General features: G+C 44.9%; 1 protein-coding gene across 6 annotated transcripts in view; it reads right to left on the bottom strand.

Moving 5' to 3' along the window:
- Positions 1 to 16,174: 16,174 nt before the first annotated feature.
- Positions 16,175 to 24,568, bottom strand: part of EVC2 (EvC ciliary complex subunit 2) — a 156,265-nt gene continuing 147,871 nt past the window's right edge. For 5 of the 6 annotated variants that reach the window (XM_074395877.1, XM_074395878.1, XM_074395879.1 and 2 more), the window contains 3 exons: positions 22,561 to 22,757; positions 18,756 to 18,857; positions 16,175 to 16,886 (listed from right to left, as the gene is read on the bottom strand). In XM_074395877.1, the coding sequence (XP_074251978.1) occupies positions 16,619 to 16,886; positions 18,756 to 18,857; positions 22,561 to 22,757 (567 nt within the window). In that variant the 3' untranslated portion in view covers positions 16,175 to 16,618. Of the gene's footprint in view, positions 16,887 to 18,755; positions 18,858 to 22,560; positions 22,758 to 24,568 lie in introns of those variants that run through there. The other variant, XM_074395880.1, reaches the window with a different exon arrangement.

Below are 24,568 nucleotides of genomic sequence, written 5' to 3'. Positions count from 1 at the left end.
AGGTCTGCAAACTACATGGAGCTGGTGGGAGCCAGGGACAAGTGGGAGCCCTGCCCCTTCTGGATTGGTGGGCAGGAGCTGCCCTGGTGCAGCCATGGCTGCCCAAATTGTGGCGGTGGAACCAGGCCTCCCACTCCATGGGAGGAGTCCTGCCCTGTGGGCACAGCTACAGCCTCCCAAACATACCTGTAGACTCAGGAGTCTGTGCACTCTTGGGGGTCTGGGAAGGCCCCCATGCCCTTGCAGGCTCGGAATTGTCTGCTCCCACTGCCTGGCTTCTCCCTGCTGTCAGTGCCTGCTCTGATCTCAGAGCAAAGTCAGGGCCAAGTTGCAGCTTGGCTGGTGCACACACACTTGGGGCAGTGTTGACACATCAGCCCCCCACAGGACTTTGGGCACCAACAAGCATAGGAGGGAAGCCAAAGGGGTGCTGAGGGTAGTTCATCATGACTTGCAGGTGCCCCTTGGCATCTACAGCCTGGGCACCATGAATGGCAGCAGGAGGCAGAGAGGTTCCTGGATGGAAGGGGGCAGATCCCCAGTGAGGCCCCACCTTCAGGAAGTGAGGATCTGAAGGCTGGGGTCCAGGTTGCCAGTCCCATGGACCAGAGTGGGAACTTGTGGTGCCTTTTCCAGGTCATTCACGGCCACCCATGGACCAATTGGCATGCACTTCCTCCCTTCTGATGCCCATAGAAGCCCCAGGCTCAACCAAAGCTGATTTTGGGATAACCAGCTGCAGAGAGGAGCTACCCACTCCAGGGCCCCCTCTGAGCTATTGTGTCCCTCAATAAAGCTCTTCTTCACCTTGCTCATCCTCCGCTTGTCTGCATACTTCATTCTTCTTGGATGTGGACAAAAACTCGGGACCTGTGGAATGGTGGGATTAAAGAGCTATAACACAAACAAGGCTGAAACACACCCCTTGCTCGCCATGTTGCAAATGAAGGGGAGTGAAGAGCTGTAGCCCTTCAGTGAGCCCAGACCTGGGAGCTCCCTGAGCCAAGGCTTTGACTTCCTCTTTGGAGCCCAATGGCTCCTGGAGTCTCCAAGCTTCCGTGTGCCACCACACTCCCTGGTGGTAGTCATGGAGGCTGCCTGTGGTGCACCTTGTCCAGCCACAGCCTCACAGAGAGCTGGCACCCATGCTGACACCTGGAGCTGCCCGCCCCACTGCAGTAGCTGGTGTGCCTTACTGTGCACAGTGGCTGGACCCCTCACTGGCTCACTCACACATCCATTGCCATTTCATGCCTGGCTTGCCCTTGGCAGACATGAGATCTAGGCTTGTAGCATGAGCTGAGCACAGCCTGCCAGGACAAGAGGGAAGAATGAACCCAGCAGGCCTAAGCGAAACTTGGGAAAAGGTGCCACCAGCCACAGAGGTTTCCAGCCAGAAAAGTGACACACCAAGATCCCTCAACACTTCCCTTCATCTGGAATGGGAAAAAAATGATGGAAGTTGCAGCAGCCACCTTGAAACCATGAGACAACCTTGAGGGTGGAAGCCATGCACCTAGGATGGCCAAGCAGAAAAGTGGCATAATGACATTGTGGAGCTCTTCTCCAGCCCACACTGCCCACTTCTGAGTTGTGTGTCACATGTGAGAAAGTTAAACTCATAACTTATTTAAATCACTACTATCTAAGTTTTTCTTCCACACGCAGTGGAATTCAATGTTTATCTGATGCAGAGAGTGTCTGCAGATCACTCAAATCTGCTCGATCATAGAAAAGTATAATAATTGCTGAGAGTTATTTTGTGGTTATTATTGTTATGTGAAATGGGTTTTAGATATTCCTAAGCCAGAAATATGATTACAAGGTAAAATATGAAAAATTATTTTCTCTATTTCAAACCTGTGATTTCAGATATCATTTTTGGTACTCTTATCTGATGACAAAGGAAATGGAGGTTCATTTACACAAATTTGGAAGCTGCCAGAAGGCACAAAGGAAAAAAAAATTTAAATTACCTGTAGACCCTTCAGGAATAAGCAGTGCTAACATTTGATCTATTTCCTTAAGTTGTTTTTATGTATTCATTTACTAAGAGTCCCTTCCTTCCTTCCTTCCTTCCTTCCTTCTTCCTTCTTCCTTCCTTCCTTCCCTGTTATTTTTATTTATATGTACTCATTTACTAAAGCAAGAATTCTTCCTTCCTTTCCCCCCTTCCTCCTTCCCTTCTTCCCTCTTTCCCTCCTTCTTTCCCTCCCTCCCTCCCTCCCTCCTTCCTTCCTTCCTTCCTTCTTTCACTAAATAGACGGTGATTGAAAGATTGAAGGCTGGATACTATTATTTAATCCTGTTTCTTTTTTTATTACCATTATTTACTAAAGCTTTCTGAGGTCATCAAATATTCATTAACATAACTTTGAAACTGAATAGCAACAATAAAACCAACCTACAATTTTTATATTATATTATATTGTTATAATGTCAATATAATTTAATCAATGATGCAACACAACTAACCATCATTGATTAGGCACTTAATCTGTACTGGGTACCTGGGTATGGGAGTTTTCTTTCTATTTTACTCCTCACAATAATTGTAAGATGAGAACTGTTTCACGTCCTCCTTTGACAGGCGAATACAATGAGTAGTAAAGAGGTTGAAGAACTTGTCCAGGGTCTCACAGGTAGTCTAAGCATCTATGCAGGGCTGTCCCCTGACAATGCCAACATGTGCATCTCCCATTCTGCTACACAGATTTTCTTCATAGTGACTAAAGCATTTACCCATTTTCTAGTTGTTGTGCTCAGCACTGGACATTTAGTCTTTCTGATCTTCATGATCAGCTTACTTGGCCAATAATACAGTCTCCCATTTTACAAATGAGAAAACTGAAGCTGTGAAAGGTCAAATCCTCAGGGAGTGACAGAACCCGGAATTAACCCAGAACTCTGATTCCAAATACCAAGGACTTTGAGATTTTTAATTAAAGTAATGCATGTCCAAAGCTTAAAGGCAAAGAACTGAGTGAATTTTAGGGCATAAAACAACAGACCCTGCTCATTCTTCCTTATCCCTTTATATAGACTTGTGTCCCTACTCAAATCTCATCTTGAATTCCCACATGTTGTGGGAGGTAATTGAATCATGGGGGCTGGTCTTTCCTGTGCTGTTCTTGTGATAGTGAATAAGTCTCATGAAATCTGATGGTTTTAAAAATGGGAGTTTCCCTACACAAACTCATTTTGCCTGCTGCCATCCATGTAAGATGTGACTTGCTCCTCCTTGCATTCTGCCATGATTGTGAAGCCTCCCTAGCCATGTGGAACTGTAAGTCTATCAAACCTGCTTCTGGTATAAATTGCCCAGTCTCAGGTGTGTCTTTATTAGTGGTGTGAAAATAGACTAACACAGTAAATTAGTACTGGGAGTGGGGTGCTCTGAAAAGATACCCAAAAATGTGGAAGCAACTTTGGAACTGGGTATCAGACAGATGTTGGAACAGTTTGGAGGGCTCAGAACAAGACAGGAAAATGTGGGAAAGTTTGGAACTCCCTAGAGACTTGTTGAATGGCTTTGACCAAAATGCTGATAATGATATGGGTAATGAAATCCAGGCTGAGGTGGTCTCAGATATAGATGAGGAACTTGTTGGGAACTGGAGCAAAGGTGACTCTTGTTATGCTTTAGCAAAGGTATCAGTGGCATTTTGCCCCTGCCTTAGAGATACGGGGAACTTTGAACTTAAAGAGATGACTTAGGGCATCTTATGGAATAAATTTCTAAGCAGCAAAGCAGTCCAGAGGTGCTGTTAAAGGCATCAGTATTAAAGGGGAAATGGAGCATAAAAGTATGAAAAATTCACAGCCTGGCAATGCGATAGAAAAGAAAATCCCATAGGAGAAATTCAAACCAGTTGCAGAAATTTGCATGAGGTACAAGAAGCCTGATGTTAAACCCCAAGGCAATGGTGAAAATGTCTCCAGGGCAGGTCAGAGGTCTTCACGGCAGCCCCTCCCATCACAGGTCCAGAGGCCTAGGAAGAAAAAGTGGTTTTATGGGCCTGGCCCATGGCCCCCATGCTGTGTGTAGCCTAGGGACTTGGTCCCTGTATTCCAGCCACTCCAGCCATAGCTGAAAGGGGCCAACATAGAGCCTGGGCTGTGGCTTCAGAGGGTGCAAGCTCCAAGCCTTGGCAGCTTCCACATGGTGTTGAGTCTGTGAGTGCACAGAAGTCAAGAATTGGGGTTTGGGAACCTCTGTCTGGATTTCAGAAGTTGTATGGAAATGGCTGGATGCCCAGGCAGAGGTGTGCTTCAGGGGTGAGGCCATCTTGGAGAACTTCTGCCAGGGCACTGTGGAAGGGAAAAGTGGGGTTAGAGCTCCCACACAGAGTCTCTACTGGGGCATTGCCTAGTGGAGCTGTGAGAAGAGGGCCACCGCCCTTCAGATCCCAGAATGGTAGATCCACTGACAGCTTGCACCTGGAAAAGCTGCAGGCACTCAATATTAGCCCATGAAAGCAGCCAGGAGGCAGGCTGTGCCCTTCAAAACCACGGAGGTGGAGTTGCCAAAGACTAGGGGAACCGACCTCTTGCATCAACATGACCTGGATGTGAGACATGGAGTCAAAGGATATCATTTTGGAGCTTTGAGATTTGATTTTACTGCCTTGCTGGATTTTGGATTTGCACTGGGGCCTGTATCCCCTTTCTCTTGGCCAATTTTTCCCATTTGGAATGGCTGTATTTACCCAATGCCTGTACCCGATTGTATCTAGAAAGTAACTAACTGGTTTTAATTTTACAGGCTCATAGGCAAAAGGGCCTTGCCTTGTTTCAGATGAGACTTGGGATTATGGACTTTTGAGTTAATGCTGAAATGAGTTAAGACTTTGGGGGACTGTTAGGAAGGCATGATTAATTTTGAAATGAGGACATGAGATTAGGGAGGGGCCAGGAGAATGATATGGCTTGGCTGTCCCCACCCAAATTTTATCTTGAATTCCCATGTGTTATGGGAGGTTCCTGGTGGGAGGTAATTGAATCATGGGGGTGAGTCTTTCCCGTATGGTTCTTGCAAAAGTGAGTAAGTCTCATGGGATCTGATGGTTTTAAAAACAGGAGTTTCCCTGAACGTGCTTTTTTTCTTTGCCTGCCACCATCCATGTAAGATGTGACTTACTCCTCCTTGCCTCGGCCATGATTGTGAGGCCTCCCCAGTCATGTGGACCTGTAAATCCATGAAACCTCTTACTTGTATAAATCATCCAGTCTTAGTTATGTCTTTATCAGTGGCGTGAAAACAGATTAATACACCCCTCAATTCTTTTTCCAGAAACTACTTTCTTTTTTTTTTTGAGACTGAGTTTCGCTCTTGTTACCCAGGCTGGAGTGCAATGGTGCAATCTCGGCTCACCGCAACCTCTGCCTCCTGGGTTCAGGCAATTCTCCTGCCTCAGCCTCCCGAGTAGCTGGGATTATAGGCACGTGCCACCATGCCCGGCTAATTTTTTATATTTTTAGTAGAGATGGGGTTTCACCATGTTGACCAGGATGGTCTCGATCTCTTGACCTCGTGATCCACCCGCTTCGGCCTCCCAAAGTGCTGGGATTACAGGTGTGAGCCACCGCGCCCGGCCCCAACTACTTTTAATTGTTCAGTTATTTCTTATGATTTTAACATTTATATTTCTAAAGGAACATTTTCAACTTCTCAGAGTTTTGTTATACATTTTACATACTGACCTACTATGGAGATGACGACTAAACTCTACTTCTTACATGTATACACACACACACACACACACACACACACACACACACACACACACATTCTTCCTGTCTCTCCAGAGTGGCAGGGGCAGAATTTACACTCCCAACTAGGGAGTTGGCCAAATTATAGGCAACAGCTATTCTCAGACAGGCAACAGATGGCACAGGACTGTGAATAAATGAAGCAGAATCATAGTTGCCTTTAGTGCCGCGAGGCAGTTTTAAGGTTACAGATCAGGAAGGGGAAACCCGAACAGAGATCCCCAGTCTGGATGAGTTGAGGAGACAGATAATGGACTGAGACAACTACAATTTATGAGACAGAATACTGAAGAGGAAGCAGAGGTAGAGAGAGAAAGAACACTGGATAGCAACAGAAGGGCCTCCAAAAGTCTTTAAGTGATGATCTGTGCATACAATGAGGAAACTCTCAGAGCTGGGAAAGAACCATGGAACAGTAGTTCCAAGCAATTCCCAGAGCTCACAAAGAGCCAGGAATATTTCATCTCCCCTCTGGCATGTGATAGATCGGCTAGAGTCCTCTGATGGATATTGCTGGTATTTGTCTTTTCTCACATTGCTACAAAGAAATACCTAAGACTAGGTATTTTTTAAAGGAAAGAGGCTTAATTGGCTCATGGTTCCACAGGATACACAGGAAGCATGATGCTGGCATCTGCTTGGCTACTGAGGAGGCCTCAGGAAGCCAAGTCATGGCAGAAGGAGAAGGGGAAGCAGGCATGTCTCACATGCCAGGAACAGAAGCAAGTGGAGTTGGTGGGGGTGGGTGCTACACACTTTTAAACAAACAGATCTTGTGAGCACTCACTCACTATTGTGAGGACAGTACCAAAGGGGATGGTGCTAAACCATTCATGAAAAAATGCCCCCATGATCCAATCTCCTTCCACCTCCAACACTGAGGACTACAACTGAACGTGAGATTTGGTGCACATGGAACCAAACCGCATCATTGCCTTAGTACTAGGAATAAATCAACTCTGGACTTAACATGACAAGGCTAAAAACCAGGTCTCAATAAATCTGTAGAGACAGTAAGTCTCTAGGGCTGGAGCGGGAGTAGGCAGGAACATGAAGTTTTGTGGAAGTGACTATAAGCAGATACAAGATTTTTGGAGAAATAACAAAATGTTTCTAAAATTAGATTATAGTTACTATTGCACAACTCTGTCAATATACTAAAATTCAACTGTTCACTTTAAATAGGTGAACTCTAGAGTATATAAATTGTATCTCAAGCTTTGAAAAGAAAAAATAAAACCTTAAACAATTCAACTGATCCCAACTGACTTCACAGCATGCCAGAACAAAATCTCTTTACAAGAATCCAACAAAATCCAGCACCCAATGATGTAAAACTGCAATGTATAACACGCAGTAAAAAAATTCTCAGGCATGCAAAGAAGCAGGAAAAGATGACCCACATGCATGAAAAAAGTTCAGCAACAATAACTGACTTGGAAATGGCAGAAATGAAAGAATTCACAGGTGAGGACAGTGCAACAACCAATATGCGTTGCCGTATGCCAAAACCAGAGGAAAAAATAGGAACACGACGACGAGAGAAATGGGAAGCAAAAAAAGGAATCCTGCCACTTCCAGTTTCAGTCTGAACATGTAAAAAACTGGGAAGCTGGTGCTCCCACTCACAGGACAAGGAAAAAGTTGAGCAAATTGAAAATCAGTGGCTTTTCTTGGATCCATCTGAGAACTGAGATCACAAAGCCAACCACTACCTCCCCATCTGGAAAGACAAGCTCACCTATAGAGTCACGGCTGAGACCTGCTTACCTGAAGTTACAAGTGGCTGAAACCATAACCAGTAAGAAAACTTCATGGTCACGTTGATGAATTGCTGAGGGCTGAAAGTAGACTTGGGTAACCTGCCCTATAAGAAATGTTAGAAGTTCCAGAAGAAACTCTAAAGGCCTAGAGTCTTAGGGGGTCCCTCACTCTTTGTTTGGTTTTACCTATAACAACCTTACCAGATTCTCATGATGAAGAGATAAGAAAGATCCCCTCTTGGCACTGGAAGAAAGAATAGAAAATCAAGCATTGTGTAATAAGCCTGAAGCATCTGCATGACTTTAACAGACCTTATCCCGTCTCCCAACCCCACACCACCAAAGGAAGGGCATTTTCCTAGCTCCAGCCACCTCAGCCTTTCCTGTCTCACTTGAGATAATTGAGAAGAAGCTAAGAAACACTTGTGAAGGTCACAGCCTGGAGACAGAGAAGACTGGGAATACCTGAAGTCTATCATAGCCAGAAGCCCCTCCAGAGTATTTTGAGGCCAATCCCAGACAACGTATAATTTCATCCATAAATATTTCTGTGCATCTCCAAAAGATGAGTCCTTTTTATACAAGCCAACTCTTAACTCCAAGAAAAACAAAAAGTTACACAAAGAAGGAAATGTATTTAACTCAAATGCATTATAGGGCTCAGCTTTAAATAAAAATTTACTCGTTATTAGTTATAATGTTGTAAATGCCAAATATTTACTTAAAATTGTGCTTTAATTGCTCTAGATAACTAGAAAGAGAAAGGGTGTCTTTGCACACACATGTGTATAAGGAGAGTGGAGTCATCATTCTCCATAGTAGAAGGTCAGTATATAAAAGGGATAAATAGGGCATAAGTATAGCCACCAAAATCATTTTAAGTGTAATTGATATGCTGAGAGAGATAAAATAGAGTAAGATAAAATGATTAATCAAAACCAGAAAAAGCAGAAAAAGGAAGGGGAGGGAAATAAGCAATTCAGCAATGAATGGAAAACACTTGCAAACATGGCTGATATTAATCCAACTATATTAATAAGCACTTAAAATGTGAATGGACTAAAAACATCAAAGATAGAGATTGAGTGGATTTTTTTAAAAAAGATCCAAATATATGTTTTCTACCAAAAACCCACTCTAATTAGAAAAATGGAGACAGGTTAAAAGTAAATGGATGGAGAAAGATATGCCTTGCTAACACTAACTAAAAGAGAGCTGGGATAGCTATATTGCCTCCAGACAAAACAGACTTCAGAACAAGGAAACTTACCAAGGATAAAGAAGGGGAATAGATATGATAAAGGGATCAATTCACCACCAAATATAAGGCATAATGTAATTGAACTGCAAGGAAAAATAGACAAATCCACTACTATAGTTGGAATCATAAGAACATAGTTGGCCTGAAGAGCACTGTCAATCGACTTGATCTAACAATTATAGAATAATCTCTCCCAGAAGTACGGAATATACAATCTTCTCAAGTTTGCATGAAATATTCACCGAGATAGGCCACATAATGACAAACTTAATAATAGAAATTATACAAAATATGCTTTCAGATCACCATAGAATTAAACTAGAAATCAATAAAAGAGAAATGAATAGAATGTACCATAATACATGCAGATTAAATAACACATTTCTAAACAACACATGAGACAACAAAGTCTCAAGAGAACTGTAAAAACATTTTGAACCACATAAAAATGAAACTACAACTTATCCCAGTTTGCGTATGCAATGAAAGAAGTGTCTAAAGGGAGACTTATACTATTAAATGCACATATTGGAAAAGAAGGAAGACCTAAAATTAATAATCTAAACTTCTGCCTTAGGGCACTAAAGAAAAATGAGCAATTTAAGGCTAAAGCATCAGAAAAATAGGATAATAGAAAACAGAGCAAAAATCAGTGAAGATGAAAATAGAGAAAATTCTATGAAACCAGAAGCTGGTTCTCTGAAAACGTTAAGTATAATTGATAAAGAGCTGAACACACTAACCAAGAAAAAAAGAAAACATGCAAATTACCAATATCAGAAATGAAAGCGCAGTCTCATTACTGATCCTATGGACAGTAAAAGCATTGTAAAAGAATACTGTGAACAACTCTGTGCCCACAATTTTGATGACTTAGGTGAAATGAATGAATCCCTTGAAAGACACAAACTACAAAAATTCACACAACATGATGTAAACTAAATCAATATATATCTACTAAAAAAAACTTAATTTGGTAACCTTCCAAGAAAATAAATTCCCAGACTCAGATCATTTTACTAGTGAATTTTAGTAAACATTCAAGTAAGAAATAATACTAATTTTCCATCTCTTCTAGAAAATAAAAACAGAAAGTATACTTCTTAATAGGGCCAATATAACTGTAATATAAAAAATAGATAAAGAAAATACAAGAAAGAAAAACTAAAGACCTATATCTCTCAAGAACATAGATGAACAAATCCTGAACAAAATATTTACAAATTAAATCCAATAATTTATAAAAAAGAATGATACACCATGACCAAGTGGGATTTATCCCAGGTATGCAAGCCTGGTTCAACATTCTGAAATTGTTTAATGGAATACATCACATCAAAAGGCTAAAGAAAAAATTATATAATCGTATCAATTAATTCATAAAAGTATTTGGTGGCATTTATTATACACATATGATAAAATCTCTCAGCACACTATAATTAGAGAGGCACTTCCTCAACTTGATTAAAAAATAGGCAAAAAAGGTATAGCTAATCTCATACTTAAATAATGAGAAATCAGATGCTTCCCCTTCAGATCTAGAGTAAGGCAAAGATGTCCTCTTATTACTTCTATTCAATATTGTATGGGAATCCTAGCTAGTGTAATGAGACTAAAATAGGATATAAAACATACAAATTGAAAAGGAATAAATAAAATTGTCTTTGTTCTCAGATGACATAATTGTATATATAGAACATCTCAGAACTAACCAAAAAAAAAAAAAACCAAACAAACAAAAAAACAAAACAAACAAAAAAAACCCTAAAACTAATTGGCAAGTATAGTAAGGTTGCAGGACACAGCATTAATATTCAAAAATTGATTGCTTTCCTATATATCAAAAATAAATGATTGGAATTTGAAATGTTAAAATACCATTTAAAATAACACCAAAATAATAAAATAATTAGGTTCAAATCTAAAAACATTTACAGGATCTGTATGCAGAAAGCTATAAAACTCTGATGAAGGAAATCAAAAGATCTAAACAAATAGAGGAATAATATTTCATGTTCATGGTCTGGAAGATTCAATATTGTGGAGATATCAATTCTTCCCAATCTGACCTATAGAATATATAGATCTATAGAATATCAATTAAAATTCTAGCAAGTTATTTTGCAGATATTGACAAACTGATCCTAAAGTATATATGGAATGGAAAACAAAGTTGGAGAATTCATACTACCTAATTTCAAGAGTTACTATATAGCTGCAGTAATCAAGATAGTGTGATATTGGTGAAGGGACAGACACATAGATCATTGGAACCGAATAGAGAGCCCAGAAATAGATCCACACAAATATAATTAGCTGACCTTTGACAAATTCCAATTATAAGAACGTTTTAGAAAAGGCAAAACTGTAGAGATAGTAAAATGATCAGTGATTGCCAGGGGTCCACGTGGAGGAGGTAGACTGAACATGTGGAACACAGGAAGTTGTTTAGGGTAGGAAAACTACTCTGTATGATATTACAATTGTGGATACATGGCACTATGTGCTTATTAAAATGATTGTATATCATTTTATACAAATTCATATGATTTTATACAATCATTTTAACAAATACATAGTGCCATGTAAATGCAGAGTTGACTTTATCATATGCAAATTTAAAAAATTGTTTAAGAAATCCAGAGAATTCCAGGAAGCAATGCAGAATGTGACAAAATAATGTAACTGCATTTCAAATGTAAGAAACAACTTCACTGAAGAGGTTGGAAGAAAAAGATGCTGACCTAAGTAATTTAAATGAGTAAAGTCTTTAAAACTAAATGCCAAAGAAACTGCACATGAGGACTCTATTGAGAAAGCTGTTTCCCACATGGGTCCAGGTTATCAACCCTAATAATGCAGCACATGTGTATTGGAACTGAACACTTAAGTAAATGGCTGGGAAAAGATGGCAGCCAGGTTTTTCACAGTTGGAATGGAGAGAAGGGTCAGGTGTGGTGGCTCACACCTGTAATCCAATCACTTTGGGAGGCCAAAGTGGGAGGATCATTTGAGTCTTGGAGTTTGAGAGCAGCCTGGGCAACACAATGGGAACCTGTCCCTACAATGATAATAATAATAATTGCTGGGTGCAGTGGTATGCATCCGTAGTCCCAGCTACTTGAGAGGTTGAGGTAGGAGAATCACTTAAACCTAGGAAGCCAAGGCTGCAATAAAGTGTGATTGTACCACTGTACTCCAGCCTGGGTGACAGAGGAAGATCAGGTCTCAAAAAAAAAAAAAAAAAAAAAAGAAAAGAAAAGAAAAGGGGAGAAGGCCAGAATGATCCATGTGGCAATGGATTCATGTTGGAGACATCAGTAAATTCATATTCAGCTTAATATAGACACGGATTATCACATGTGAAAATATTAATGTGGAAGACAGTGTGGCGATTCCTCAAGGACCTAAAAATAGAAATCCCATTTGACCCAACAATCCCATTACTGGGTATATATCCAAAGGATTATAAATCATTCTACTACAAGGACACGTGCACACGAATGTTCATTGCAGCACTGTTTACAATAGCAAAGACCTGGAACCAACCCAAATGCCCAACGATGATAGACTGGATAGGGAAAATGTGGTACATATACACCATGGAATATTACGCAGCCATCAAAAACGATGAGTTCACGTCCTTTGTAGGGACAATGGATGAACCTGGAAACCATCATTCTCAGCAAACTGACACAAGAGCAGAAAATCAAACACCGTATATTCTCACTCATAGGCGGGTGTTGAACAATGAGAACATATGGACACAGGGAAGGCAGCACTACACACTGGGGTCCGTTGGGGGGAAATGGGGGGGGTGGGGAGGTGGGAAGAGATAGCATGGGGAGAAATGACAGATACAGGTGAGGGGACGGAAGGCAGCAAACCACACTGCTATGTGTGTACCTATGCAACAATCTTGCATGTTCATCACATGTACCCCAAAACCTAAAATGCAATAAAAAAAAAAGAAAAAGAAAATATTAATGTGTATGTGTATATAAACAGGTTAGTATGCACACATACATTTTCTTGCTCTGTCAGCCACGAGGGCCTAGAAGCAACAACACTGCGGTAACAACAAGCACATTTAGTGCTCAGATTTTGGTTTCTAATACCATTCTCCAATAAAAGGAATCAGACTCCTTGGAGAAATGTCTGATTCTAGGACCGAGACAGGAAATACAGAAGAGAATTTTTTTATAGTGCTCATCTGTTATAATGTTCACCTTTTAGACCGTCTTCTAGCGTCATAAAATAAGGAAGTACTCAGAGAAACTTAAAAATGTGCACTGATGGGATTATGTTAAAGCAATATGGAAGACAACAGAAAGAGCTCCCAATGTTGAAAGCCGGTAAAATTAGGGAAACAAATTGTTATTTACTTATAACTCAAAGTGTAAAATAAATAACCATGACTCTATACTGATTTTAAAAAATTGAAAAATAAATGGAGAAGAGATCATTTCCCATGTAGAATTCCAAATAATCTATGTAGACACTTTGCCCTCACGGAGGTGGAATTATGTCCCTATTCCTTAAATGTGTGCTGCTCATACTGACTTCCTTCCAAAGAGTGCAGTGTGGAAATATAGAAGAGTCATAAGCACCAGCTGACCCCTGCCAGGTGTGACCTCGTTCCCAAATTCCCATGGCAGGATTTTCATATGTGTGTCTTACCCCTTGCATTTACCAATTTTTTTTTTCTTTTTTCTTTTTTTTTAATTGCATTTTAGGTTTTGGGGTACATGTGAAGAACATGCAAGATTGTTGCATAGGTACACACATGGCAGTGTGGTTTGCTGCCTTCCTTCCCCTCACCTGTATCGGTCATTTCTCCCCATGCTATCTCTTCCCACCTCCCCACCCCCCCATCCCTCCCCCATTTGCCCCCAACAGACCCCAGTGTGTAGTGCTCCCACCATGTGTCCATGAGTTCTCATTGTTCAACACCCGCCTATGAGTGAGAACATGCGGCATTTACCAATTTTTTATTTTTGTGTCAGTCAATGCAACTAGATCAAACTCCTTGAAGACAGAATATACAGGGAGCTGAGCCCCACAGAGGCTTAGGAAATTTATCAACTTTGCTCAGCTTGTAAGTAACAAAGCCCAGACTTGAGCTCAAGTCCTCTCAATCCAAGTCCCTTGGAGCTTCTCTCTCATGAGTAGGCTTCCGTGTGAAGATACAGACCTTCAAGAAAACTGCCTTCACCTAGAGTGGCAAAAGGAATGAAAGAAACAGTTTGTTCTCACATTGTTATACGGAAATATGTGAGACTCAGTAATTTATACAGAAAAGGGGTTAAACTGACTCACAGTTTCACATGACTGGGAAGCCCTCAGGAAACTTAACAATCATGGCAGAAGGTGAAGGGAAAGAACAGCACGTCTTCACAGGGCAGCAGGAAGGAGGAGTGCCAGCCGGGGAAATGCCAGACACTTACAAAGCCATCAGATCTCGTGAGACTCTCTCCCAGGAACAGTATGAGAGAAACTGCTCCCATGATCCAACTGTCTCCACCTGGTCCTGTCCTTGAGACATGGGGATTACGGGGATAACATCTCAAGGTGAGATTTAGGTGGGGGACACAGAGCCAAACCATATTATATTGGATTGATTTTTGTGAAGTTGTTAAAATATAATCAAATAAATAAGCTACCTTATTGCCCACCAACATTTCATCAACATTACAGGCATAATATCTGGTATCTTCACTCTTTACAACATCCCTATTCTAAAGTAAGGCATTAGGACCTCTGTTTCACAGATGAAGAGACTGAAGTTCAGAGTGGTAAAGTAACTGCTGAGAAGTTGAAGAGCCACAATTTACACCCAGTCTATCTGATTCCAGAAACAGGCTTTCCCCAACCCATCTTGGCATTTTTTTTTGTGCAGTGATTTTACAAAAGGTAAATCAGTAGTTAGTCTTTCTCTATTAACATAAGGAGTTACTGGTTCAAATGCTAGATTTTGAGCAGCTTGGGCACCTCCTGTTGTTGTCAATAGCCTCTTCAATCAGTCTTCGGCCTATAATTTTGAGCTATTTTTTGAAATCTTTGCATGCAATCTACTTTCAACCATGCATAATTCTAGCAGAGCCCTTATAGAAGCAGGAAATTATCAGAAATGCAGACATTTGCCTTAAAGAGGAAGAGAAGGACATAGATGTGGTAGACTTTATAGACCCAGTTGTATCTACCTGCCCAGATACACATGGCTCACAAGTAGTGGAGCAGGATTTGAACTCCAGTCTGTTTATTCCCAGGACCGTGCATTCTCCACTCTGCTGTCCTGTGTGTAAAAATCACTGCTCTTTCTCTGTCCTCACTCAAGGCCCACTGGACCTTCTGATGGATGGGAAAACTGGCGCCATCATCTCTTCTCTCCTGCGTTCAAACTGCTTACCTGCACATTCCCGCCAGTGCAGCCAGTCAAGTGGCAGCTGAAGACGGTGCACGGCTGCTATCCCCTGGGAGAAGTGCAACCCCAGCCACGGTCCCTGTCCCGGTGCTGCCTGCATGCTAATAGGAAACCACAAACAAGACTTAGTCTTCTTGTTGCCAATGGCAACGGGGCATCCACGGCAGATAAGCGTTTTAGTGAGGAGACTCAGGTTCAAATTGAGGATTCCTCCCATAGAGGTGGTTTGATTGTGGGCAAATGATTTCAACTCTGAGTCTCAGCTTCCTTGGCAGTAAAATGGGAATAGGGATACTCCCTTTGCTGGGGTATACGTGACCATTAAAAAGTAGGTTAAAGTTGTTGGAAGGGTCTAGCAGCACCTCTCATGTGACAGATGTTTGATCTTTTATCAACCATCCCTTTCTTCCCTTGCTGGTGAGAGGATGTCCATCCTCATCATCCCCTACTATCAGGAAATACCCACTGTAATTGTATTACTTGCCTTGCTGATAACATATGTGGTCCAGCCCCAGTGAAACATCACTGGCCTCAGGCAATGCTGTGGATCGAAAGGGTCAGCACTCACACAGGAGCCTGGCGAGACATGAGGACTTGACATAGTCTATTTATAGTAACCGTGTGAGGGATGTTATGTGTCCATGGATCAAGGCCAGGACAAAGGATAAGGTTTGGGGGCCATAAAGTGTGAATCCTGATTTTCCTATTTATTAGCTTTATGACCTTGTAAAAATCACTTCAGTTTTCTATGCCATTGAATTTCCTCATTTGTAAAATGGGAAAATAACCCTGATTTGAATTGGTGAAGGTAGACCCCAGGGGCTGGCACATTTTTTGGCAACTGGAGTGATGGAGGGTGAATCTTTCTATTGAACACCACAGAGGGAAGAAAACACAAGACATAATTACAAATAAACACTCCCTACATAAAGCAAACATGGGTTTCATTAGAGCTTTGTGCAAAACACATTTATTTTTTAAAGTTCCCTTTATAAAAATAGAGTATGTAAGAAACACAAAACATTAAGAGCAGAGAATCTGGCTATCACCACATAGCCCATACCTTATACAGCAGAGGATGTGGTGTGGATTGCAGGGTAGGGGTCTCCCTCAGGGCCCTGGGGAGGTGAGGCTGAAAGGGAGTGCTCATGTCCTTGTGATACGGAAGAGAGTGGGCCATCTGGAAATTCATGAGACAAGATTAAACCAAGTCAGCGAAAGTGGGCATGCATGGGGGGGGGGGTCTGTGCCTTCTGCATGTGCAATTTATATTTGCAAGTTGTACATTATAAACACACACACACACACACACACACACACACACACACACACACACTGGTGGGCAGGAGAAAATAATCCCTTCTGTTGTCAGATGCTCCTGTGGGGCTTTCCCTTGGGCTAGTCCATGCCCAGGGCCTGTGTGGCCTTTTTGGCATTCAGAAAGTTCTTCTTTTTCCTGGGAGGAACACGCAGTGAGATCTCTGGCTCCTTTGGATTTCTGAATATAAAGAGCTTCTCTCCCGTGTTTAATATATCAATGGTTTCTGCCCCTACAATGGGTACAGGGGCCAGTTCGCCAATGGGCTCCAGTGACAGGTGTGGCCAATTCCCTTTTCCAGAGAATATCATCCTCTCTCTGAGAGGGAGACATGTCTTCTTTAATATGCTAAAGAAGAAAGAAAAGATCAAATTCAACATTTTTGGTAATGTACCCTCCAGAGTGTGCTGAGTTCTCCAAGAGACTCCCCCTTTGAGTCCTGAATTCCCCAATCCAATGTCATTTTAAGGAAAGGTTATTTTCCCCCTTGGTCACCAGATTGCTATAAAACTAGCAGCAGCCTGTGACAGTGGCACACTGCAGTCAGCTCCTCCTGGCTCACGACCATTCCATTTTCAGGACTTCTGCGAGCCCACTGTCATCACGTTGTTAGTGTGACATCAGATCAGTCATGGTGGGAATATTTACGCCACAGAAATTGGCAAATGCTACAAATCAGAAACCACTGTTCCCCTCCCCACCAGCCAATGGCTAAGCATTTATGAGTACACCTTATGGGACTCATGCTAAAAGCAGCCTGATGAAACCTGGTTACAAAGCAACAGTTAGAAGTCAGGCACAATGTGCTTGCCATAGAAGAGTGCAGCACACTTTGAGAATGTCCCATAAAAAGGGTGCTGGAATCTTGGCCATGCCTAGTCCAACCTCTGACTCCCAGGGTGCTCTTGATAGTGACCATGACCACCACCAAGAGCCCTATACATCCCGAAAGCCACAACGCTCTCTCTCTGCCCAAGCAGGGCAGAACAAGGCCATGTCATGGGGGATGCACCTGCTGCATGTCACTGGCAGGCTTGCTGACCCTCCCAGAGGTATGTAGTAGATTCTGCTCCATTGCCGTCACCACTAATTACCGCACTTGCAGCTAGTAAGTCTGTACAAGGATTCAAACCCAGCTCCGTCTCTCCACCATAGATCCATGGTGCCTCTAGACAGAGCAAAGGCCAGCACAGTGAGCCAGGACAGTGGGACCATCACGTTTCTTGATCTGAATCCACTCCACTTCTATTAGCGCAGCCTAGGAATGTTCCTAATGGTATACTTTAGAGTTCCATAGATGGAATTTCATTTTCTTTATCTAGGATCACATGTACTTCTTTTGACCAATATCCTGATCTAACTTAGATCTGAGACTATATTATGATAACCAGGCTGCTAATGGTTCCAAGTTTTTACATGAACACTCCATGAAGCTTGGTCTCAGCACCTTCAACTTAGCTCTGAGCAGTTGTGGAAGGGGCAGGACTGAGGTAGAGACGTCCCTTGAACAGCCACTGCTTCTGGAGTACACATCGATAGCACTGTTCAATCCCTTAGGAATCTACCTGATGCTGCTTTTTGTTACCCACCTTCTCTAGCTGGAATCACAGGAGACACTTTGGTCAACAGTTTGCAGCAATCTAAGACTGCTCTGCCCCTCACTTCCCTCTGCTCTCTAGGTGTGTGATAGCCACAGCCAAGGAAAAAGGCATTGGGTTGAAGGTAAAAAGCACAAGGTTGGAAGTTTAAGGAAATAAAGGGGGTCAGTGAGGCAGCCCCAAAGCTCATGGTCACTGTTCACCAGCTGCAGGCCTGGGGCTTTTTCTTCTGACCCCACTGCCCCGAGTTTCCATTTTACCATCCCCACTTTCTGGAAGGCTTAATGCAGCAAGACATGAAAGGGCTTTCTGAACAGTAGCCTAAGTAGCTACAGGAATTCTTCTAATTACATGCCATTAAAAATAGCCGTTAGCTAAAATAAATACAGTAACTTAAATGCTCATAAATATTGAGAACATTCTCTCACTAGTGGCCACAAGCTCATCTTTAGCTTCTAAACCCAGCCCACTGCATAAAGATTTGTGATCTTCAGGGTCACAAATCTCTGTCTGTTTGCAGCAATCTCCTCTTCCTTGTCACCTCCTGCCTCCCCAGCCCGGCACACAGGCAGCTTGGCGCACCCCCAGCCCAGCCACGCAGGCAGGTGCCCATCATTACCTTTCCTTCCTCTTGCGAGCCCACAGCATCTTTTCTAATCCTTTGCTTATGAGGTCTCCTCGCAGTTTGCTGTCTAAGGCTCGCCACCAGCTCTGGTGTTTCCTGCAGGCAAGAAGGGAGGCTTAGAGTTTCACAAAGAATAGAATCTTTAAGTGATGAGTAATCCTACCCAGCTCTCAATGCCACCTTTGGTTACCACTAGGAACCCCCTCCCCAGCGAGTTCATCATTAATTCTTTCCCTCATCCACTGCACATTCATCAAACACCTTCTCAGGCCTGATCAAGATGCAACCTCTGTCCTCAAGGGGTCAAGTTTAGGGGATCACAGACAGAAGAAGGCTGACTGGGGTTGGGGGAGATATTTGAGCAAAGGGAGCCTCTGGGGACACTCACAAAGGAATGGGCTCTGAGGCTGACTTCCATCCTGGCCGCCTCCTCCACTGGGATGAATGTTCTGTGGAGGCAGGACTTGGTCTCTTACCCTCCATGTAGCCCTAGTACCTAAAGCAGAGGACAGAGTGGGAGCTCCACAGTGCTTTATGCATGTACAAATACAGACGTTGAGAAAGCACAGGGAAGCCTGGAAGGTGGACTAGGCAGGGAGCCATAAAGCCACGAAGCTATGTGGTCCTAGACTGAAAAAGGTCATTGGAGAGTGTTGCCTGGGAGAGTGGGAGGCGTCAATAAAGGATGTGCTAGACTCATTCCTCTGCCTTGGCAGCTCACACCTGCCCAGCTGGTGGTGCAGATGGAGCCTCTCCCACCTGCCCAGCTGGTGGTGATGGAGCCTCTCCCACACTGAGCCAGGCAGGCTCTCTCCCAGGAGTCTAACTCCTGAGCAAAGGAGGGTGGTCCTCTGAAGGCAGCACCCAGAGAGGATGCCCCAAGTGCTTCCCTGGCCCTGCCCTTCCTGGGGCCTGAACCCAGGCTCTTTCCTGGATTCTGACATGGCCCTCAATACACCCCATTCTGCTTGGATTAATTACTCAGTTCCCATTGCTTGAAACTCAAGACTCGTAACTGATGTAATGGCCAGATGCCAGGTGCTGGGGACACAAGAATAGTATATACCCTGCCCGCAGAGATTGGGTTAGTGGCCTGGGACTCCAGAGTCATCCAGGCTGCCTGGCCATGAGGCTGGGCAAAGAAGGGCCATGCTCATGCCCATGGTGACAGTGACCTCCAGTCCTCTTGCCTTGTCCCACCTTGGCCTGTCTATCTCTCCCCACCGGCCTCCCACACTAAGCTGGCTGAAGGGGCAGCCCCAAAACAAGGTCCTCAGGGGTAGGCAGGCGGAAGTGGCCTCCCTACGTCACACCTGTTCCTGCTCCAGAGTCACCTTGAGTATTTGCCACCTGCATGTCCTCACAGGCAGGCAGGCAGGCAGTGACTGGGAAAACCAGGCAGCGAAACCTGATTTTACTTTAAATATTATTAATAATATTAATATTATTGGCTCCTAATATTCCACGGAGGGGCATAGCAAAGAATATGTAACTGTCATCCTGTCACTTGACATTCAGTTTGGCAGATGTGGCCTCCCCCTGGCTCCCTCTAGTTCCTCTGACCACACTCACCCCCAGGCTTCTGACCACGCCCACACCCAGCCCTGTGACCATGCCCATGCCCAGCCCTCTGCCCACACCCACACCCAGCCCTCTGACCTCAGACCACAACCAGCCCTCTGGCCACACCCACACCTAGCCCTGTGACCACACCCACACCCAGCCCTGTGACCACGCCCACACCCAGCCCTCTGACCCCAGACCACAACCAGCCCTACGACCACGCCCACACCCAGCCCTGTGACCACGCCCATGCCCAGCCCTGTGACCACACCCACACCCAGCCCTCTGCCCACACCCACACCCAGCCCTCTGACCTCAGACCACAACCAGCCCTCTGGCCACACCCACACCTAGCCCTGTGACCACACCCACACCCAGCCCTGTGACCACGCCCACACCCAGCCCTCTGACCCCAGACCACAACCAGCCCTACGACCACGCCCACACCCAGCCCTGTGACCACGCCCACACCCAGCCCTGTGACCACACCCACACCCAGCCCTCTGCCCACACCCACACCCAGCCCTCTGACCTCAGACCACAACCAGCCCTCTGGCCACACCCACACCTAGCCCTGTGACCACACCCACACCCAGCCCTGTGACCACGCCCACACCCAGCCCTCTGACCCCAGACCACAACCAGCCCTACGACCACGCCCACACCCAGCCCTGTGACCACGCCCATGCCCAGCCCTCAGACCAGCGCACACCCAGCCCTCTGACTGTGGTCCACATGGCACTTCCTGACTGTGCTGGGCCCCAAGGCCACTGGGAAGGCTCCTCGCCCCTGTGGCCTCCTGCCCACACCCGCTGCTGCTGTTCCCTCTTCCTCACCTTTCCTCGCACCCCAGCCTTACTCTATTCACCCTCAGAAGTACTTCCTGGCTTTTTGAGTCAGATACTCTCTGATAAGGAAAACATTCCCCCTTTTCTCAGAATTCTATCCACACCGTCATGACAGTTCCCCGGGCTCTCAGGTTCCCAGATGCCCTCCCGGCCTCCTCGGCGTCCTTGCTGAGGCTGCGAGCTCTGCGGCCTGGCGCTCAACATCTCCATCCTGGCCACGACTTTCCTTGAAGCCTTGTTTCCCACCTACTACATTCTCCAGGGGCACTGCTGGCTGACCCCCAAACCCACCTTACTCCACACCCCTTTCTGCCTTTCCCCATAAAGAACCTTTACTGGCCAAAGAGTTACCCATAATTAAGGAAGAAATGGGCCCAAACTGAGCGTCCAGTGACAGGATGACAGGGCCATGCTCTATGCTACACCCCTCAGCATGAGGAGCCAGTAAACATAATAATCACATGTACCACATGTCAACAACGTTGAAAGAATAAATTTGAAGTTAATAACACTAGCAGGAAATATAGTCTAAGTAATGGGGTAGGAATTATATGGGGGACATTTGCATGAAAGTTAACAGGTAAGGAGCAAAATTGCTTCTGCTACATGATTCTGAAACGCAGAATGTAGCAAGGCTGTATCCACTGCATGCCCTCTCCACACTCGACACACAAATACACATATTTACATGCATGACACGCTCACACACATACACCAACAAACACATGCTCCCACACTTGCAGACACACACTCATAAAACCCAGAAGAGAAATACCTTCTGGAGGAAGAAATGTTAACGGGATGCTAGCAGTTATTTTTCCAGGTGGTAGAACCATGGATATTTCTTTCTCTTCTTCCTTTTTTTTTTTTTTTTTTGTCCCTCAGACAAAGTCTTGCTCTGTCGCCCAGACTGGAGTGCAGTGGCACAATCTCGGCTCACTGCAACCTCTGCCTCCCAGGTTCAAGCAATTCTCCTGCCTCAGCCTCCAGCGTAGGTGGGATTACAGGCATGCGTCCCCACGCCCAGCTGATTTTTGTATTTTTAGTAGAGATGAGGTTTCACCATCTTGGCCAGGCTGGTCTCGAACTCTTGACCTCAGGTGATCCTCTCACCTCGGCCTCCCAAAGTGCTGGGATTACAGGCGTGAGCCACCATGCCCGGCCTCTTCTTCCTCTTTTTATGCATTTTTTACATTTTCTTTAATGGGCATGCATGACATACTTATGGCTCTGTGTAAACTTTTCTTAAGATTCTATTCTAAAAATAAATTGGTGACAAAATTAGAAAGCATGAACAAAATACATGGGCCTACCGTGACCTTGAGGACTCATGGGGACCGTTCTGGACAGGGACGCGCTCCAGGAGGCAGCCCCTCCACGGCACTCACCTCCACCTGCCCACGTCAGCCTGCTCTGCTCCAGCATTGCTCTCAGCCGTGTGGTCCGGATGTCTCTCGCCACCCGAATCCAGCAGGGCCAGCAGCTGAGGCTGTGAGGCTGTGGGCAGCACCACGCTCAGGAGCCGGCGAAGCGTGGCCCCGGGCACCACGGCCATCTTCGCCAGGTACGATGCCAGTCTCAGCTCCTAAGGGAAACAGCGGAGGGAGCTCAGACCCTCGCCACCCCTCAACTTGAACCACCCTTTTTCATTATCATATTCTGAGGACATTCTGACCTGGAGTGATAAATATTTCAGTAGCTTAGTCTGGAACACATGTTCCCGAACTTTCGGAGCTATCAAAAAAATCTATTTGGTCAGCAACCTTGGCTCCCAGGTCACTTCCAAAGCCACCATCCATCCTGTCTAGCTGCTTGCAAGTCACTGAGGCAGTGCCCAAATCCCTACAGCAAAAGCCGCAGTGTGCAGCAGGGAGATCCTCATGAATGTGCTCTTTCCTCCTCCTCACATTCCATGAAGCCATTAGGCACCAGGCAAGCAGCAGGCTCTGGAAACAACGGAAGTGTCCCGGAACCAGTGGATGATTAAAGACACCGTGCTACACCCATGCCACAGGATACCACTCTGCAGTCAAAAGAAAGAACTGGAAACATCCCAGGGGCATTAAGCTGAGGGGAAACAGCCAGTCTCCAAAGGTCACGTGCTGCATGATTCCATGCATGTAGCCACCTGCGTGTGATGACGCTTGGAGCTGGAGAGCAGAAGTAGACGGCTGCGTGGGGCAGGCGAGGGGGTGTGACCATCAAGGGGCAGCACAGGTGGTCTTTGTGGTGGTTGGCAGCTCTGTGTCTTGATAGTGGTGGTGCTGGTTACATGAATGTATATGAGATAAAATGACAGAGAACTATCGTACACTTCATATCGATGTCAACTTCCTGGTTCTGACGCTGTCTGACAGGAAGCATTGGGGGAAACTGAGTGAAAATGGGGGTCAGGGGCCTGAAACTCTCTATACGAGCTCTGTAACTTCTTGTGAATCTAAAATAATTTCAAAGTTAAAGGTTTTGGCCAGGCATAGTGGCTCACACCTGTAATCCCAGCACTTTGGAAGGCTGAGGCAGGAGGATCGCTTGAGCCTGGGAGGTTGAAGCTGCAGTGAATCATGATTGCATCATGGCACTCCAGCCTGGGTGACAGACTGGGACCTTGTCTCAAAAGTAGGGGTCACAATAATACCTACAGCAAAGACATTTGTGCAGACAAAGTGAGCTGGGGCATGTAAAACTGTTCTGCGCTGCAAAGACACAAAAACCAACCACTTCTCCCAGTAACGAGGCAGGGTGTCTGGCCACTTGCCCATCAAAAACCTTCCCTGGGGTTTTACAGGGCAAATCTGAGAGAGAGATGCATTTTACACAGCATCGTCAGGACGCCTGGGTGTTGAAAGGCCATGAGCTCAGGGCTGCCAGTTACACGTGTCCCTCTGTGTGGAGAAGGTTCATCAGTGGGCACAAAGAAACAGAGGAGAGAGAGGGAGAAGCAGAAAGACTCAGGGTCCCTTGGCCACTTGAGCCCAGAAACCTCAGCCCTGCTCTTCTGGAGGACAGCAGGCGATCAACCCATGTCCTTTTATGCTCAAAGCAGTTTCAGTCGAATTTTCGTTACCTTCACCTAGAAGGAATCTTGACTTTACAAAGCAGCTGAATGTAGTGCTTGGCCAGCAGCAGGCACTCAGCCCATGCCGGTTGCTGCTGCGGTGGCATCTGTGAGTTTCCTATGCAGCTGTGACAAATTACCATAAACTTGTGGCATAAAACGACAAACATGTATCTACGTACAGTTCTGGAGAACCAGAGTCTGAAATCAGCCTCACTGGGCTAAAGTCAAGGTGTGGGCAGGGCTGGTTCCTCCCGGAGCTCCAGGGGAGGATCTGTCTCTGCCTCCTCCAGCTGCTGCAGGTCGCCTGTGTTCCCGGGCTAGTGCCCGCCCCCTTCCTC

This window comes from Saimiri boliviensis, chromosome 3 (assembly GCF_048565385.1).
Source record: "Saimiri boliviensis isolate mSaiBol1 chromosome 3, mSaiBol1.pri, whole genome shotgun sequence".
NCBI lineage: Eukaryota > Metazoa > Chordata > Mammalia > Primates > Cebidae > Saimiri > Saimiri boliviensis.
Note: the sequence above shows the minus strand (reverse complement) of the source record. Positions and strands in the feature narration are given on the sequence as shown.